This window comes from Orycteropus afer, unplaced genomic scaffold (genome assembly GCF_000298275.1).
Source record: "Orycteropus afer afer isolate SDZICR_OR568_19922 unplaced genomic scaffold, OryAfe1.0 scaffold00313, whole genome shotgun sequence".
Taxonomy (NCBI): Eukaryota; Metazoa; Chordata; class Mammalia; order Tubulidentata; family Orycteropodidae; genus Orycteropus; species Orycteropus afer.
Window position 1 is genome coordinate 2,838,663 of NW_006921900.1, and position 18,460 is coordinate 2,857,122.

At 45.2% G+C, this 18,460-nt stretch overlaps 1 protein-coding gene and 1 non-coding gene across 2 annotated transcripts; both read left to right on the top strand.

Moving 5' to 3' along the window:
• The first annotated feature begins 1,025 nt into the window (after nucleotides 1–1,025).
• Nucleotides 1,026–18,107, top strand: DNAJA4 (DnaJ heat shock protein family (Hsp40) member A4). The gene is made up of 8 exons (XM_007951837.1): nucleotides 1,026–1,105; nucleotides 1,465–1,603; nucleotides 9,153–9,333; nucleotides 11,283–11,387; nucleotides 12,929–13,156; nucleotides 14,071–14,301; nucleotides 17,699–17,799; nucleotides 17,892–18,107. The coding sequence occupies exons 1-8, from the start codon at nucleotides 1,026–1,028 to the stop codon at nucleotides 18,105–18,107; spliced, it is 1,281 nt and encodes a 426-aa protein (XP_007950028.1).
• LOC122151138 lies at nucleotides 7,336–7,477 on the top strand. Its single transcript, XR_006163995.1, has one exon. It is a non-coding gene; the product is annotated as a small nucleolar RNA SNORA48 (small nucleolar RNA).
• Nucleotides 18,108–18,460: the final 353 nt, after the last annotated feature.

Here is an 18,460-nt window from a genome sequence, read left to right on the forward strand (position 1 = left end):
CCCTACAGGCTCACTAATCAAAGGGAAAAAAGTAATGCTGCCAAGAACAGAAATAACCACATCTTGGATATTACGTTGTTTTCTATTAAACAAATAGAGGAAGGTGGTGCCTGCAGAAGGACTCAAAACAAAGCCAAAGGATTCTAGAGAGGTAAGCAATGGCGCCCCTTCTCGAAAGTGTTCCATCACAGAAGCTGAGGCCTGGCTGGGGTGGCGGGGCCTGCGGTTCCCTCATACTCTCTGGTCCTGTTTTCCACGTTCACCCTTCTGGTTCCTAGACACTCAAAGGGGGCTAAGCAGTGTCCCTGGGAGGCTCAGGCCGGCAGAGTCCACCCAGAGCTGTCAGCCAGCAACCATTCCCCCAATATGTGCAACATGGCTGTCGGGCCTGGCCAGCCTTGGTGCTCTGTGCACTGAAGATATGAGGAAGTGGGGGCGGTTTCTCACCCCTGGGGCAGCAGGGGGCACTGCCTACCCTTGGGAGACCTGGGGGACATCGTCTAGGGTCGTCATTAGCCACATCTGGGGGATGTCACTGCCCACACTTGGGCGTCTTCAAGGATCCCTAGTTCTGAGCGGTGGAGAAGCCACTGTCCACACCTGAAGGCTGTGAAAAACCACGGTTTAGATCTAGATTTAGGTTTAAGCCGCCTTGAAAATGCCCCGGGGGCAGCCAGCACCTATTCAGCCTCGGAGAACAGGGCCCCGCCACCGTAGAGGGTCACTACACTCTAAACCCCTTAAAAACGCAGCAATCCAGGGCAGTCCTAGGTGCGCATCCTGGCTGTGACCAAACAGAGGGCGGCCACACCCACAAGGAGAGGCCTGGTAGGGAGTGCAAGACGCAGGTCTCTCAATCCAGCCCCTCTGAGCAAGGTTCCTGCCGGTGCTGCCCTCCCGGTCACCCGATCCTCGAACCAGCCGGCCCCACGGACACACGGAAGGGTAAGGGGGCGGCCTCGGGACGGCGAGACGGACGTCGGAAGGCGCCCTCCACGCCAAAGCCGCCTTCCAAAGCACCAAACATGGCCCGGGGTGGCAGTCAAAACTGGAGGTCAGGGGAGTCGGACGGGCGGCCGGAAGGACAGGCACCAGAAGACACCGGGTAAGCTGGCCAGACTGCTTCAGGTCCCGACCGCGAGCCCGCCTCCGGACCCCAACCTGCCGGTCCTGGACGCCGCCGGAACCTCCGCGAAGGTTCTGGGCTTTTGTGGCGTCACTGACTCCTTGCGGAACCTTCCGCCAGCGCCGAATAAAACCCGCCGCGGAGGAGCCGGCGGCTCGAGTGCGGCGTACCGGCGCCTGGAGGTCGGCCCAGCGCGGGCAGGCGGGCGAGAGCCCAGGCTTGCGGCGGCTACGGCTGTGATCGTGACGGACGGGCGGGCAGGCGGCGGGGACGCGGGCGAGGGACCCGGCGGGGGCGTCTGGGGTGCGCTGACCTGCCTCGCCTCGCCCGCCCCGCAGAGACAAGATGGTGAAGGAGACCCAGTACTATGACATCCTGGGGGTGAAGCCCAACGCCTCCCCGGAGGAGATCAAGAAGGCCTATCGCAAGCTGGCGCTCAAGTACCACCCGGACAAGAACCCGGATGAGGGAGAGAAGGTGCGGGCTGGGCTCGGGGCGGCGTGGGACGGGCTCGCGAGGGGCGCCGCGGAGATGCCGTGAATTATTCGTCCTGGGAGGCCTAGGGCTGTGAATTATTGAAGGCAGCAGGGAACCCAAGTTGCGTGGGTTGCGGAGGCGGTCGCCCGGCACCGCGCTGCCCCCGGCGGGGGCACCTCGAGGCCGAGGTGGCGCAGCGCGGCGTGGTCAGGTGGAAGGCCTTTAGCTGAGCCACAGCCTCGCCTGGTGAAGGATCCGGGCCAAAGGTCTTGATCCCCTTTTGAGCCCCTACTCAGCCCATTCATTCCTCCATATACTCCACAAGTGTTTATGGAGTTCCTACGATTTGTGCCAAATGACGGCGAGACGCTGGGACTTAAATGTGGGAGCTCAGCTCACATAGAGTTTGTTTCTGTCGAAGAGGCAGCCATCAAACAGGGAAACCGAGGCACGCACGACCTAAAGTTACTTGCTGGGAACCACAGGGATTGAATTATTATTGTGCTCATATTTCCTGTTGCTGTGTAAACCCTAGGGACAATGTTTTTTTAATCTGAGCTAGTACTTTGGGCGGGAGCTCTGGTGGCATAGTACCTAAGGCACTTGACCGCTAACCAGAAGGCTGGCGGTTCAAACCCACCCGCCACTCCTCGGAAAGCAGGTTGGGCACTCTACTTCCTTAGTGATACTGCTTTGGAAACCAAGGAGGGGTCGCTATGAGTCGGGTCCAACTTCACGGCACATAATAACAACAACAGTACTTTGGGCAAACCTTGTGTCCCTCTTATGAATGGCAGAATTCACTCTGTGTGCCTTTCTTCTGCTTGATAAAGGTTGTCAGACATCGAATAACCACATTTTCTTTTTTAAACAGGGACAGGAAGATCTGTAACCTGATACATCATCTTACATGCATATTTCAGTTTTTCTGTGACAAATGGTTGGTCCTAAGTACATATAATAGGCTGAAAAATGCTTTGAATAAACTTAGCTTAAACCTTTTTAGCTTGTTTATAGGAACAGAGACAGCCTGCTTCTTTTACCCAAAGATGCTCATGAGCCACCTGAATAGGTGACTTTGAGGATCAGGCATTGCAAGAAAAGCTTGTTACCTTCCACTTCTCTCTTTACTTCTAGCAATTTTCTTATAAAATGTTGGCTGTCCCAGATGGGTTTTGGGGGGTGGACCTGTTGTAATAGCTAATAACAATGACACCTAGACTACATTTGAAGCCAAGATCAATGGACTAGCATTTAGATATGTGGAAAAGACACTGGTATCAAAATACCTGTCTGCATTCATTATTCCAAGCTGGAGAAAGCTACTTAACGGAAGGTTGGCCTGGTGGCAGCAGTGATAGAATATTTATATTTAGCCTCATGTGCTGAATGTGGCTGTCACAAGTTTAAAATGCTTTCCTGTAAGACCCATTTGCCTGTTGCCCACTCATGTTCTTTCTCATCTATATTTAGGTAGCTTACTGTAGCGTTTAAAGTCACCAGCTTTCTACATGATGTTGGTGGTTCATAGACGTGCTTCCTAAATTCATTGTAGTTTGTTTCTTAGAGTCTCCTTTAAGGAGAGCACTTCTAGACTTCTATCTCAACTTCTAGCAGCCTGGCTAAAGGCAATGTGTGGGAAAGCCTTCTGATCCTGATTTCAGGTCAAATCACATGGCTGTGTGACTACAATTTGAAATGTGTATGCTTTTGGTATTCTGAAGCTGCTTTTTATCCAGTTGGATTTGATCTATACTGTATTTGTGTGGCGTTTGTCTTGTATACACGTTGAGCAGGTGGCTTGTTCAAAGCTATTATTTATTTATAACTGGGCACTGGTTAGTGTCACATGAGTGAGGCTCTTAGTGGCGAGGCCTGACAGGTACCTTGCAGCTTGGGGAGGTTAAGTATTATATGCCCACTGCTAGAAATCCTACCCACTCTCTAGGAAATAAATAAAAATCTTTATTTTAGTTCTTGGCTAAAACATCTTCCAGGAGGCTGACCCATAGACTGACCCACCACCCTAAAACTCATCCTGCTTTAATTGTGATAACTTGTTTGACACTCGTATTCCTTGCCAGAAGATTAGCAGGGCAGGGGCTCCCAGCCCCCATGCCTTCCACATGCTCTTTGTCTAGCCAGGCTGTATAGGTGCTCAGTGTGTGTTGGCTGGCTGAATGAATGAATGAATGAAGAGAGATGTCATGGGAAGGAATACACTTTCACAGTTCCTGTGTGGCGGAGGGGAGAACCCTGTAGAAGGCACAGACTGGAAGGAAAATTGTTTTGCTGAAGGGAGAGTGAATTGGTAGATCAGTGGAAATTTGTGGAAATTAAAGGGGGTGAGGAGACTAGGAAAACAATTTATAGGAACTGTTGTAAAGTTCCTTGGAGAGAAATCATTCATTCACTAGATACCTCATATTCTGGTCCCAGTTTACGCTGGGTATACTTTTCTTTCTTGTGCACATCTGAATATTCTTGCCTTCTTTATCTGTCACAGGTAGAACCTTTTAATTTTTTTTTCCCTCCTCAGTTTGTCACTATATTATTAATGTCTCTTCAAAAATAGATTAAGCCAGTCCTTTCCCCTTTGCTCTGGGACAACTGAGAAGGCCATTGGAATGTCAGTCTTTGTTTTTTGCCTTGTTGTCCTGTGTTGCTAAGCACGTTGGGCAGCCTGTGTTTGTTGTCAGGCACTCTGTGTGGAGTCTGTACTTATCTGTGGCTAGTTTTCTGCAAGACGCAAGGGTGGTGGGTGAGCAAGATCATTCCTTTCAGGAGCAGTGAAGGAGGGTATATTCTTGGCTGCTGCCCTGACCAGCTTTTGAGATGTTTGGCCTTTTGACTAATTTCACTGTAACAGTTTCAGTTACCAATTTTCAAGTTAAAGCATCATAAAAGATAGCAAAACATATTACCCTGCCCATTTTCACTGTGTTTTTTTCCAGCCTTTTCCAGGATGATCATGGTCATTGTGGAACATAGACTTTTTTTTTTTTTTCCTTTCCACTTACTATTTAATCAAAAGTACTTTCCTGATTGCTACATCATCTTCAAAGCCATTTTTCCAGGTGCATAATACTCCATTAAGGTTCTGTGGTACATTTTCATTGTCTGAAAAGTGAGCTGGTCAGAGCAGTACCCTCCCCAACTATAAGAAGCAGGTACAGGCAAGGGGCTGAGTTAGACCCTGGAATGCTGGGACCCCAGAGGTGGGGTATATTCTACAGTAGTTAGTCAGAGCCTCTGATTAAATTCCTCAAGTGACAGGGAAGTCACTACTGTCCTTTTCCATTCTTGGATTAATTCCTATGAGTCCAAGTGTCTTGTGAGTGTATAGGGTATTTGGTGAATGTTTCTAGTAGGCATACTCATGAAGCATAAGTTTCTGTAGATTGTTTTCCACATAGGAACTGTAAAAGTGTATTTCTTCTCATGACATCTCTCTTCATTCATTCATTCAGCCAGCCAACACACACTGAGCACCTGTACAGCATGGCTACACAAAGAGCATGCTGTTCTTCCCTAATTCCTGACTGACAGACAAGCCTGGGAAATTCTTGGGATGCAGCTGGACCTAGTTGCTTTCTGGTCTTCCATACTAGGCACCAGATTCTTTTAAATTTTTATTGTGATTTAGATGAAAGTTTACAGAGCAAATTCACTTTCCATACAGCAGCTCATAAACAGTTTGTCTCATGACATTGACTGTAATTTCCTACAATGCAACAACTCCCCTCTGACTTCCTCTCCGTAGTTACCTCTTCCCTGTCTCCTTCCCTCCCATGCACTCCTGTGCTTACACAGCCCTTCTGTTCTGCCATGATTGATCTCTCCAAGGAGTGTATCTAGCTAATGCAAATGTTCTGCTCATATGTCTGTCTTTTGTTTGGCTGGAAGCCACAGGAGTAGGTTCAGTTCCAGACCTGAAGGGCAACTAAGGACCATAGTCTCAGGGGTTCCACCAGGCTCCATCAGACCAGCAAACCTGGTCCCCCCCCCTTTTTTTTTAATGATTTTGAGTTTTGTTCCACACCACTCTCCCATTCCATCCAAGATCTAGATAGATCCCTCTCTGAGTGGTTGACAGTGGTAGCCAGGCACCATCTAGTTCTTCTCATAGTCGTGTAGGCTGAGGATTCCATGGACTAGGCACCAGATTCTTAAACCTCAATTTTTCTGTTGAGGAAAGGGGTAGTAGTGGATTGTACTCCTTGCATAAATGATGTGAAAATTAATATATCAAAAGAACTGACTGCATTGTGTATGATTCTGATGTCTCTTTAATAAGGACTTTTTTTTTCTCTGTTACCTACTTCAGCTCAGAGATTGTAGAACAAGAGAAAACATACCTGTTACTTGTTTCCATGTTAGTATCTTCATGGCACTTTGAATATCTGTATGTTTTGTGGAGCCAACTGCATGATAGGATAGTTATATGTAAATGTAGCTCAGGGAAGGCCAAGACCCTACGTCATTCATAACACATCAAGCCATTCCTTCAACAAATATTTACGGACTGCCTTCAACATGCCAGGCACAGTCTAAGTTTAGGGATATAGCAGCGGACAGAGCTGACAAAATCTTGTCCTCAAGAAGCTTACATTGCAGTGGGGGCATACAACATAAGCAATAGAAAGGGTATGTGCTAGAAGGAGGAGCTCTGGTAGCATAGTGCCTAAGGCATTTGACTGCTAACCAGAAAGCTGGCAGTTCAAGCCCACCAGTCAGTCCTTGGAAGGAAGGTTGGGCAATCTACATTTGTAGTGATACTGCCTCAGAAACCCAAGGAGGGGTCGCTATGAGTTGGGTTCGACTCGACTGCAGTGAGTTTCATTTGTTTTTTTGATGCTAGAAGGTGGTTAGTGTTATGGATAAAAATAAAGCATGGACGGTGAGATGGGAAGTTTTGGTGATAGGATTGCAGTTTTAAAACAAGGTCATTGGGAATGCCTCCTGAGACAGTTACATTTGCACAAAGGCTTGAAAGACATGATGGGAGGCCATACCAGGCCAAAGATCGGTGCATATTGGGGTGTTAAAGAATAGCAAGAAGCTGCTGAAGCTGGAGAAGGGGTGTGTTTGGGAAGAGATGAAGTCAGAGGTGTCAGGTTGGGCTTAATCAGAGTAAGGACTGGTTTTGACTGCAAGTGAGACAGGACATCCTTGTAGGGTTTTGGACAGGGGATCAGCATGATTATCAGGCTTGCTCTGGATGCTGTGCAGAGAACAGACTGAAAGCTGGGTGAGGATGGAAGCTAGGAGACCAATGAGAAGGCCACTGCAGCAATTCAGGCAAGAGATGGTGGCCTTGACTAGGGCAGTCATGGTGGTGACGAAAAGGACTGGATTTGGGATATTTTAATGTCTTGATTGTATAGTCCTACCTCAGAGATACTGTGAATTTGGTTCCAGACTGCAGTAAAGCAAGTATGTCAACAAAGAGAGTCACATGAATTTGTTGGTTTCCCAGGACATATCAAAGTTGTGTTTATATTATACGATAGTCTGTTAAGTGTGCAGTACCATTATGAAATGTTTGAAGTATTGAGAGAATTGCCAAAATGTGACACAGAGACATGAAGTGAGCACATGCTGTTGGAAAAATGGTTCCGATAGACTTGGTTGATGCAGGGTTGCCACAAATCTTCCGTTTGTTAGAAACACATTGTTTGCAAAGCACAATATAACAAGCTATACCTGTATTTTTCAAACTTCTGTGTCTAAACGCCTGGCTATGGGCAGAGAGACACCTGATTGCTGGTGGTTCTCTTGTATTAATCGGGCAGAGTAGACGTGCAGTTCTTTGTTCATTCTAGCTTGATGCCTGGGCTGTGGCCAGAGCTGTTTCATGCCCAGGGCACATTTAACAAAACAAAACAAAAACACCTTTCTCTAGCTACAGAAAAAGATGAGAGGGAACACCTGCATATTCTTCACCTAGCTTTACTAATAGTAAATATGTTGCCATATTTGCTTTTTCCATTTCTATTATTATCATCACTTATTATTTGCTAAAGATTTTGAGAGTGAGTTGTTTACATCATAACCTTTCATTCCTAAACATGTCAACATATTACCTTTAGGAACAAGGACATCCTTTTACATAACTGTCTGTCTTAATCTAGTTCTGCTGTCAGAAGTACTACAGGTGGATGGCTTTAACAAACAGAAATTTATTCCCTCACAGTTAAGGAGGCTAGAAGTCTGAATTTAGAGCACCAGCTCTAGGAGAAGGCTTTCTCCCTTTGTTGGCTCTGGAGGAGGATCCTTGTCTCAACATTTGTGGGTCTGGTGAACCTTGGAAATACGCATGTATCTTGCCAACAATCTTTCCCTGGGCCTAAGAGGTTCTCAGCGTAGGGACCTCAGGTTCAAAGAATGAGCTCTACTCCCAGGCCTTCTTTCTTGGTGGTAGTCAGGTCCCTGCTCCTTTGCTCATTTGTTCATATCTCAAAAGAGATTGAGTCAAGAGAAAACAATCCTGTAGATTGTATCCTGTCTCATTACCATCATAGAGGTTAGGATTTATAACACATAGGATAATTATATCAGATCCCAAAAGGGATGATAATTACATAATACTGAGAATCTTGGCTTGGCCACATTGAAACATATTTTTTGGGGGACACAAGTCAATCTATAGTATAATGAACAAATTCAAGAAGTTTAACGTTGAGAAAAAAAATACATTTCTCTAATGTTCCAGTAATGTCTGTTGTAGCCATTTTTTACCCTAGTGCAGGATCTAGCCCAGGATCATGCATTGCATTTGAATTTTGGTTGTTCTTCTTTAATCTTGTCTTTCATGTTATTTGTGTTCTTATACCGTCCAGCCCAGTTTTGCAGAATGTCCCTCAATTTAAGTTTTCTTGCAATTGGATTCCAGTGATGCATTTTTGGCAGAATGCAACATCGAGGATGTTGAGCCTTGTCTCAGGTTACTGAAGATATAAATTTGAAGGCAAGGCCGACAGGATTTGTTGACAAATGAGGAAATGAGGTTTTGGTGTGGCCAGTTAAGACATGGGGGAGACCATGGAAGGAACAGGGTTTTTTGGGGAAGATTGGGAGTACAGGTTTGTGTATAATGTCTGGCACATGGATGGGTAGGTGCTCATAAAATGTCTGCAGTTGAATTCTATGGTAATAAACTAGTAAAGCAGTTCCCATGAGCTGTAATGCCAGGAGTAGCACCCCAGAGTCCTGGGCTTTATCAGGTTATAGATTAAGCCCTGGCACATATCACTGCATCCTAACCCAACATGACTTCTTCCTGTTGCAGCCAGAATCTGCAGAAACCTTCCTGCCCTGCTACTTCCTCTTACTCTCTACAGTGCCCCTGCCACCAGTTCCTTAAGGATATATGCCCTGTGTTTCCCACTTTATGAGGAGAGTAAATGGAAAAATAAAGTTTAAGATAGAAGATGTATAGACGAGCTAGTTCATGGGGTTGGGTGTAGAATGGCTCTGTAACTGTACCATCTATATGGTGAGTTTGCTTAATGAAACAACTCAGATGTCCTCTTTTTTTCTTTTAAAGTTTAAACTCATATCCCAGGCATATGAAGTGCTTTCAGATCCAAAGAAAAGGGACATTTATGACCAGGGTGGGGAGCAAGCAGTTAAGGAAGGCGGCTCTGGCAGCCCCAGCTTCTCATCACCAATGGACATCTTTGACATGTTCTTTGGTGGTGGAGGACGGATGGCTAGAGAGAGAAGAGGTAAGTGCTCTTAAAGGAATGTAAGCAAGTTTCATAATTTCCAAACATTATGCATGCTGTTGGGATCTGAAAGGGTACACGTGTCATGTTTTAGGATCATTAATTATAAATAGTTCCTCACTTGTCTAGTATACAGGCTACCCTGAATGTCTTTGCTTATTCAGCAACTACCTAACACCCTCCAAATGATGCAGGTAGGTGTAAAGGAATGAATGAAGGAGGTAGGTGGAGAAGAGGAAGGTCAAGTTCATCTTGTCCTCTCTTTCTTTATTGTTGGGGTCAGGCACCTGTGTCCTGAAGGATATAAATGGCATCAGGTCCCTGGGAGGCCCAAATGGTTTGTGCTTGGCTACAAATTGAAAAGTTTGCAATTCAAATCTACCTAGCAGTACCACTGAAGAAAGGCCTGACAATCTGCTTCCATGAAGATTACAAGCAGGCAAGCCCTGTGGGCAGCTCTGTTCTGGAACATGTGGTGTCACCATGAGTCAGACTACAGTTAGGTTTTTGATCATTCATGATGTCTCTGCCAAGAGTGCTTTTCTCCTCCGTGGATTCCTCCTCCCTGAGTCTGCTTTCCCTTACCTGGGTTTGCAGACACTCTTTTGTCCTGCTTGTTCATGTGCCATGTACACTACAGCCCATTTTCTCAGCCTTCTTAGTAGATTTTCTAGGTAACAAACTTTTTTATTTTTAAAATCTTTGTAGAATAAACTGCCTGTCTTTTCAGACTGCTTCATGGACAGTAGCTTCCTCCCTGGGAGATAGGTGAGGCACTTTTAGCCCTGAGCCAAATGGCCTCAGGCACTGTTTTTGCTGTTCTGGGCTTCTTAATTTTCTACATCTTACCTCCTGCTGGCCCATGAGCCATCACCTTTAACTGGTCTCCATTGGGCCATTTTCCCTCTGTCCAGTTTACAGTTGATAATCTCCTTTGGCCCTCAACACCAGCTAATGAAGCGTATACAGTTCTGGACAAAATCAGAGAAAAAATAAACTAGAGTTTAAAGAAGTGTGATTTTGGTCATTGAGAGGTCCTCAATCAATGAGGCTGTACTTGTTCTCACATGATAATTGACTTTGGACTTTAGAAAGCTAAGGGTCAATTCTGTGAACACAGTGTCCACAAAATCACAAAGTGTTTATTAGGAACAATTCCCCCATGTTTTCTGGTAATTTTGTCTGTTCATATAATTGTGACAGTGTGGACGTGTGACTAAACCCTTGGGGTATTCTATTGCCCAGCTCTCTCACTGTCTGGAGATGAACAACTTCACACCCTTAATTAAGTCGTCTCTCAGAGATGACAGCTAGTACACAAGGACAGCTTATTTTGCTGGTTCAGAGTCTACGGTAGCAGTGAGGGGCTTGGTGCCTCAGTCCTGACAGGCTGGTGTAGCCCTGGACGAAGTGTTCCTTGTCCATGCAGAAACAGGATTTCAGCAGATGAAAGAATTCCTACTTACCCACGAATTACAAATAAATGGGTGATGGTTTTCCAGAATGTAAAGAGCTTTATGCCCAAGGAAGAGTTTCAATTAAAAGTTGAAACCATTTTTCATATATGAGGAAGGGCTCCTTTTGTGGGGAATACTGAACCAATTTGATTGGTGTATATTGCCTTAGGTTTTCTCAACTGGTACTCTCTCTGTCCTCACATTTGTTCTGAGAAACATAAAGGTAGAAACTCTTTTTCTTGACATCTATAAATGACTGAATCACTACTTTATAGCTAGAGAGAATATTAGTTCTCGTTCTTGGCAGAGGGCCAGAATAGGCAGGCATAATAGATGCATTGTTTCCCTTAGGAAGGGAAGGAATGAACAGGCATGGCTCCCAGGCTGTGGAGACTTCTGTGATTGAGCATAAATTGGGAGGAGGGTGGTATCTTATACCATGGTATTTTTAATGCAGTGTTACTAATTGTGTGCTTTTCTTTTTTTGGTAAGGCAAGAATGTTGTACATCAGTTGTCTGTAACTCTTGAAGATTTATATAATGGAGTGACAAAGAAATTGGCCCTCCAGAAAAATGTAATTTGTGAGAAATGTGAAGGTAAAATGAATTTCTAAATGAATCTCACAGTTCTGACCCCTTTGATCCAAAAACAAAGCTAGTTATAAGTTAGAGAAAAATTCTCTTTTCAAATGTGAGGGTCAAAACTTCTCTTTTCAGATGTGAGGTTGCAAATAGGTGGCCTGGGTATCAAATCTGTTTGCCTGAAGGGATGTTTTATTTGGCTGTCCATTTATTTAATATGTCGACAGTTGTTTAAAAAATTTAAAAATCAAGAGTTATCTAACCTAGTAGTTGGCAAACTTTTTCTATAAAGAATTTAGGCTTTGTGAGACATAAGGTCACTGTTATAACTACTCAAGTTTGTACAAAAGCAGCCTTAGATAATTCTTACATGAATAGGCATAGTTTCAATAAAACTTTATTTAGAAAACCAGGCAGCAGATAATAGGTGCAAAAAGGGCAAGGAGGCCACATATTCTGACCTCCTAGAACCCCACAAAAGGAAGACAGGATTACCAGCAGTAACCCAAGGCCTATTACTGCAAGGCCAGACATGCTGTCTCCCTCCAGCCCTCTCTCCAACTGTTCCTCCCAAAGCACCCACCACCTCTCTCCTGGGTCCGATAATTTGCTGCAGTGGCCACACAGAGCTCACAGATTATGAGGTTTATTAGGGAAGCACCAGACTACAATTCAAGTTCAGGAAGAATGCGCAGTCTCTCTCCCGGCCCACCGTCCCTCAGCCAACAGTCTCTCACAGTCTCTTTCCCATTAGTGCTGGTCCCTCAGTGTCTCACTCAGCAATGCGTGTCTCTTTCCAGGGCGCGTGTCTCTTTCAGCAGCACGTCTTCCTCAACCAGCAGTCAGAGAGAGAGTTCTGCCTCTAGGAGGCCTCCTTTTGAGCCCAGCAGGGTGGTCAAACTAGCCAGTCACAGCATCAGAACTCTAAGCACCTGAGAGAGAGTGGGAACCTCCCAGAACATTGTTTTGTGCCACGCCCAACAGAAATACTCCATGTGGATAACATTTACAATCAGGAGCTCCTCAGTTGCTCATTCCACCACTGAGTTTACAATGACTTATGGGTAGAAAAGCCATACTAAGTAATTTACTACACTGCAATAGGTTGCTGACTTCTGACTTAAACAATTACTATTTTTTTAAATCTTGTTTTTCAAGAACAGTCAAATCTGGTGACACCCAACCCATTGTCCTTCAGAAAATTGGCTGGGCTGGGTAGCTCCCTCTTTTGATAGATCTGTGTTCTCCAGTTCTCCACAGCCCTAGCCTATTGGTTCACCTCTAAGCTTGGTGGTTTTTCTCTTCAAGAAAGAGAAGCTAAAGTAATGAATTTGGTTTAGCACAGTCATACACACAAATGCTTGATATCCAGTGTTAATAACTATATATTATCTGCTGACAAGAATCATCTAGACTCTTCCATATTACTTTTCATGCTTATACATAGAATTTAAACCCCAGTGTTCAATATAATAGTCCACTGCCCTTCTGCTGTGGTATGCAGCAGGGCCACTTACAAGAGGCAAGCATGGCGTCCATTATTGTCCCCTCTGCAGGTGTTGGAGGGAAGAAGGGCTCTGTCGAGAAGTGTCCACTGTGCAAGGGGCGGGGAATGCAGATCCATATTCAACAGATTGGGCCAGGCATGGTGCAGCAGATCCAGACTGTGTGCGTCGAGTGCAAGGGTCAGGGTGAACGCATCAACCCCAAGGACCGCTGTGAGAACTGCAGCGGTGCCAAAGTGATCCGAGAGAAGAAAATTATCGAGGTGCATGTTGAAAAAGGTGAGGCTGTCCAGAAGCAGCTCTTCCTGAAAATGCTATTTGGGTGCTAATCATGGGACACACGGGTTAAGTAGCAGAGAAATAACATGTATTACAATATATATTTAAATAATAGTAAGGTGTGCCATAAATTCCCCCTATTTCTAGGTCATAGCCTTATTGCCATTCCATGTCACCTGCCAAAGTTCTTTTCCTGAGGCCTGCTTCCTTAAAATCAAAAGCAACCTCTTTTTAGAGTTTTGCAGTATTCCATAAGTCTTATTTGACCTCTGCTCCATCAGAGCCTCCCAAATACAGTGCATTCCCTTGATTCAGTCCATCTGGCACTATCACTCTAGTGTGTTTTCAGTCTCAACTGTTTAGAGTATTCCTTGATTTTGCTGTGGCTTCCCAATCCAGCAAATTCATCCTAGAGCAGAGATGCAACCAAAAGTACAAAAATGAACACTCAAACCAGCACAGGTGTTGTTAAAGAGACTTCTTGTTTAAACCTGCCTTAATCCTGTGCCTGCATGCCTACACTGACTTGTTAGAAAATGACAAGGCTATCTGCCCTGACCCCCTCAGTCCCTAGAGCTGTACACAGTATGTGCACTGGGAAGTGGGTGGTATGATACTACTAGTGGTATCACAGTACCTGATGAGCAGGGAGTGCAGTAAGGCCTGTGGATGTCATAGCCTGTTTCCCTTTCCCTGCTGAATGCCTGGGTGAGAACCTACGTTTTGCCAAGAGAAGCATGCTCTCTTCTCAGCAATTACCCTAGCTGCCATTTCCATCCCCATGCCCCCATAAGGTTGGGAATGTTGATGAATAAAGGACCCCCACAGGAGTCTCTGTTCCTTCTTGACAAGCTTTACAGAAAGACTGATTTTTTAAGAGACATGGCTAATCAGAAAGGGATGATGTTTCATAGGTATGAAAGATGGGCAAAAGATACTATTTCATGGAGAAGGAGATCAGGAGCCTGAGCTGGAGCCTGGCGATGTCATAATTGTGCTTGATCAGAAGGATCATAGTGTCTTTCAGAGACGAGGCCATGATTTGATCATGAAAATGAAAATTCAGCTCTCTGAAGCCCTTTGTGGCTTCAAGAAGACGATAAAAACACTGGATGATCGAATCCTTGTTATTACCACCAAATCAGGTAATGTTTCAAAAGCGTGTTCCTGTGGTGGGGGTTCTGTGTGTTTGGCACAGTAATTCTGGCAAATTAGCTTTGCTTCACATTTAGGTTGACTTCTGTTACCCAAGTTATTGTGACTTGATTTTCTGTAAATTTAAAGTCATCACTAATGACTGGCATTTATGAGAATTTTATAAAGTTCTTTTATATTTTAAATTATTTAAGGCAGTGAAGAACCTCCAACAAGAATCTTAGGGGTCTAAAGTTTTAACTGGATCTGTGATTTAAACTTGAATTTAAAAAAAAAAAATTCTATAAGTAGTGCTCTGTACTAGTTCATCCCCATGTTCCTCTGGCGTTTCATGAGAAACATTTTAGAATAGAATTTTCCAGGAAACAAAAAGATATTGCCTGTCAGTATATCCTTGGAGACTTCCACAGGAATGCCCTTGTCTGCATACATCCACAGGATATGGAGGGAACTGCCTGAGGGAACTGACTCTGGGCCTAAAGGGTTCCATGGGGGCTTGAGCCCTAGAAACTAGCCCCTGTGAAGATTCCGGGCTTCCAGCTCCCAGGAGAGTTGGTATTGATGAAGTTGAGGGTCCTGTAGGCACCAGAGCACCTCCTAGAAGGGGTGAGGGGAAGGGCAGGCAGTTGGAAAAAGGAGAGGAGGAGGCAGGGACCTTGACTGAAGCTGTCTGAATAGCGTTTGACTTCAGGTGGGGAAAAGGTCCCTTGTCTGTCCATGCCTGGGACAGGGTGTGGTGGTAGCTAGGCTACCTGGACACCCTTGGACCTCACCACTGGCCACGAACAGTGCTGCTGTCCTCCCCTTAGAAGCCACAGGGTCACGGAGTAACTGTTTCTATGAGGAGCTGTGGGTTGAAGGCTAGAGGTGCAAGGGAGTTCAGGGCTGAGCAAGAGATATGTCAGTCTAAGGGCAGTGGTGACTGGTGATAAGGCTCTGGCAGCTAGTGGGGTGAGTAGATCTCGGTGAAATCCTGCCTGCTTGACCAACTTCCTAGACTTTTTCCTCTCTCCTTTCCCTGCTTTCTCCTCTCCCTGTTCTCTTTCCTTCCACTTTCTCTCTTTGGCTCTTGGCTGTTTCTTTCTTTTCTGGGCATAATTTAAAATGGAATATATATCCATGTTTTGATCAGAGTTTTTTCTTTTAACATTTTATTTGGAAATTTCAAACTTAGAAAAAATTGTAAAATAAAAATAGCATCAGGAGTAACCATACACATTTTACAGTTTGCCTCCTGTTAACATCCTACTCCACTTGCCTTTTCATTTGCCATGTGTATGTATACATACTTTATCAAGATTTGAGGGAAAGTCTGCAATACAAAATTTGATTGAAAACTTTAAAAATGTCTTCCTTCAAGTTCCATTCCATAGACCTCCCAAGTATCCACTTCTTCTCCTTGAGTAGGAAGGTTTGAGGATCACAATTGACACACAGATCTAGGGCACTGGTTATGAACAAGTACATGCCTAATACCCCCCCAGTATTGTGTCCAAGACTCCCTAACATTGTCACTGTAAACAGGCATCTGAGTCTAGCCCTTCTAAGAGCCCGAGCTGGGCAGCATCTGTATCTAACAACTTTGGGCAAGCTCATTGTTGGCTGGAGCAGCAGATTTGAGGTCGTGAGTCAGCCAGGTGGAACACCCTGGGGCGGGCTTCCCCATGGGAGCCCAGCATTCCTTGCTCCCTCCCAGATACTGGCAGCCAGACACTCTGGAAGCCAAGGACAACACGTAGTGAGGAACAAGTTACAGAGGGAAGGTGTTGGCCAGCTACGCTACTTCCCTGGTGTCAGGGGCACCCTCATTTTCTTGCTTAATTTTAAGTAAGGCAGGGTTAAGTAAATTTTCTGCTGGCGATTTCATTTCTTTGCTTTTTCTTTTTCGCTTTTATCTTTTCCTTTACCCCTTCTTTTTCTTTCATTTCCTCTTTTTCCTTCTTCCTCTGTTCTGCTGCTATTGAAATTCCTTCCTTGCCAGAGGGCCCATAGAGTGTGTTGAATATTGCTGAGAACCAGCAGATTAATGAAAAAGTGACTTAGGAGCTTTGTAAGGGTGCAATGCTTTCCTCAGGAAAGGGCCTGCCTCATGGTCATTTCCCTTTTCTTCCATGCAGTTTTCCATGCTTGATCTAACAATTTCCCAACCCCTGCAAGTGAGACATGGAAGCATGGGGGAGTTCTTGAGAGCAAGAAGTGGTGACTTTTAATAGGAACACAGATGAAGAGAAAACCTGTTTGAAATGAGGGGAGGGGAAAATAAGAACACAGAAACTCCTGTGTCCGGTCAGCTACAGGGAGTAGCATCATGCATGCTCAGTAGGCTCTTAGGGTCACAGCTCTGGACACGAATAGCCCCAAGGGTAGAGTCATCAATGTGTTTTGTTTTAAAAAGCTCGTATCATATACTTGTAAAGATTTTCTCTTGATGAGATTTTACTCTCTGAAATAGCCCTCTTATGTGGAAAACCATTTTCCCAGAAGTGGCTTCTGGATGAGTCACTGTTTAGCTTTTATCTTCCCTTTTTCTCTCATTCATCCCCCATTCCAATTACGTTCAGCATTTCTTTCTTCACCCAATATTATTACTGAGCTGAAAAGCATACTTTTTCAGATACCCTTCTGTCTCTTTCCTTTTCCTTTACTATGCTTGGAAGGAAATAACGTTTTTAGACTTGAGGGAAAACTGTTTTGAGCTCTGGGAGGTCTTACCTCCTATGATGCTTTTTGATGTAAAAACCAGTAGGTACAAGTTAGGAAAAGACCCGTTGTAGCCCACCAGTTATGATTCCGTTTTAACTCTTGAGGGAGACTGCCAGGGGCCTGAGCTACCTCGAGCTCCCATGCCAGGGATGGCGTCACCTGCAGGATGGCCTTGAGCAGGTTTTCATGCCAGGTAGGGGCTAGTTGGCCTCCTTTCCTGCTCCAGACTCTGAGAGTATGTGAGGTGCAGACTCCCATTCCACTGATGGCCAGGATACTTGTAACCACCTGAAAAGGCAGGCAGGATGGGTACCAGCACCTGTTTTACCCAGGCTTTGTTTTCTGACTCCTACTTCACTTTTTTAAAACCAGACCATGTTGCCATGGAGGCCAAGCCTGGACACCGAAGCCATGTGTGCTCCAGCATGCTGCCTCAGCAGGGTTCTGGAGCCCGAGAAAGTTCTACCTGAGTCCCTTACCTCACTCACCCCCTTCACCAGGGATGACTGACTGGGACTCACTTTCCAGTCAGATGCTAAATTACACCTTCTTTTGCCTGACTGCCACTGGGCTCTAGGATCTGCCCCCAGAGTTTACCAAAAGGGACTCTGGCCCTCCCCCTCAAGTCACCGTCTGTTTTCCTGTTTTGTAACTAATACAGAACCAAACCTTTTTCTGTGGCAGGTGAGGTGATAAAGCACGGGGACCTGAAATGTGTGCGCAATGAAGGGATGCCCATCTACAAAGCTCCCCTTGAGAAAGGGACTCTGATCATACAGTTTTTAGTAAGTCCACTGCGTTTTCTTCTCACTGGACATGCTGTTAAATGCCTTAATTGGAAGAACAAACAACTACTGCTCTTTCCCACCCTTTGCAGGTCCTCTTTCCTGAAAAACAGTGGCTTTCTCAAGAAAAGCTTCCTCAGCTGGAGGCTTTGCTCCCTCCTCGACAGAAAGTGAGGATTACAGACGACATGGATCAGGTGGAACTAAAGGAGTTCAATCCCAATGAGCAGAACTGGCGCCAACACAGGGAGGCCTATGAGGAGGACGAGGATGGGCCCCGGGGCGGAGTGCAGTGCCAGACAGCATGATGTACATGGTGCAGGTGGCCCGGCCGGACTAGCAGTGATGAATGTAAAGTTGGCACAATGAAAATGGCATCGTTTTAATGGCCTCATGTTTGGGGTGTCCTGTGTATGTGTTCAGCATTCTCCATTGCTGAGTGTCTTTTTGGTTTTTCTTTTGGTTGTAACTTAAGTTATAGTTTAATTTATATTTAAATGTTTTAAGTGTAAATCATCTCTAGTCTGCATATGGAATCTGTTCATTTACGTTTTCAGGATATACTTTGGAGATGCCAGTGACTTCGCGGATACTTTGTGCTTCTAGTGGCTTTGCCGTAATTCAGTTTCACCAGTAAAGCACAGCCTGAGAGCAGCACTAG

Excerpts from the sequence above, each read along its gene's own strand:
- DNAJA4 (XM_007951837.1), top strand. The coding sequence starts at position 1,026 with ATGGCCCGGGGTGGCAGTCAAAACTGGAGGTCAGGGGAGTCGGACGGG. Across the intron at positions 1,106-1,464 it reads CAGGCACCAGAAGACACCGG|AGACAAGATGGTGAAGGAGA; the intron begins GTAAGCTGGCCA and ends CCCGCCCCGCAG. Across the intron at positions 17,800-17,891 it reads CTCTGATCATACAGTTTTTA|GTCCTCTTTCCTGAAAAACA; the intron begins GTAAGTCCACTG and ends CACCCTTTGCAG.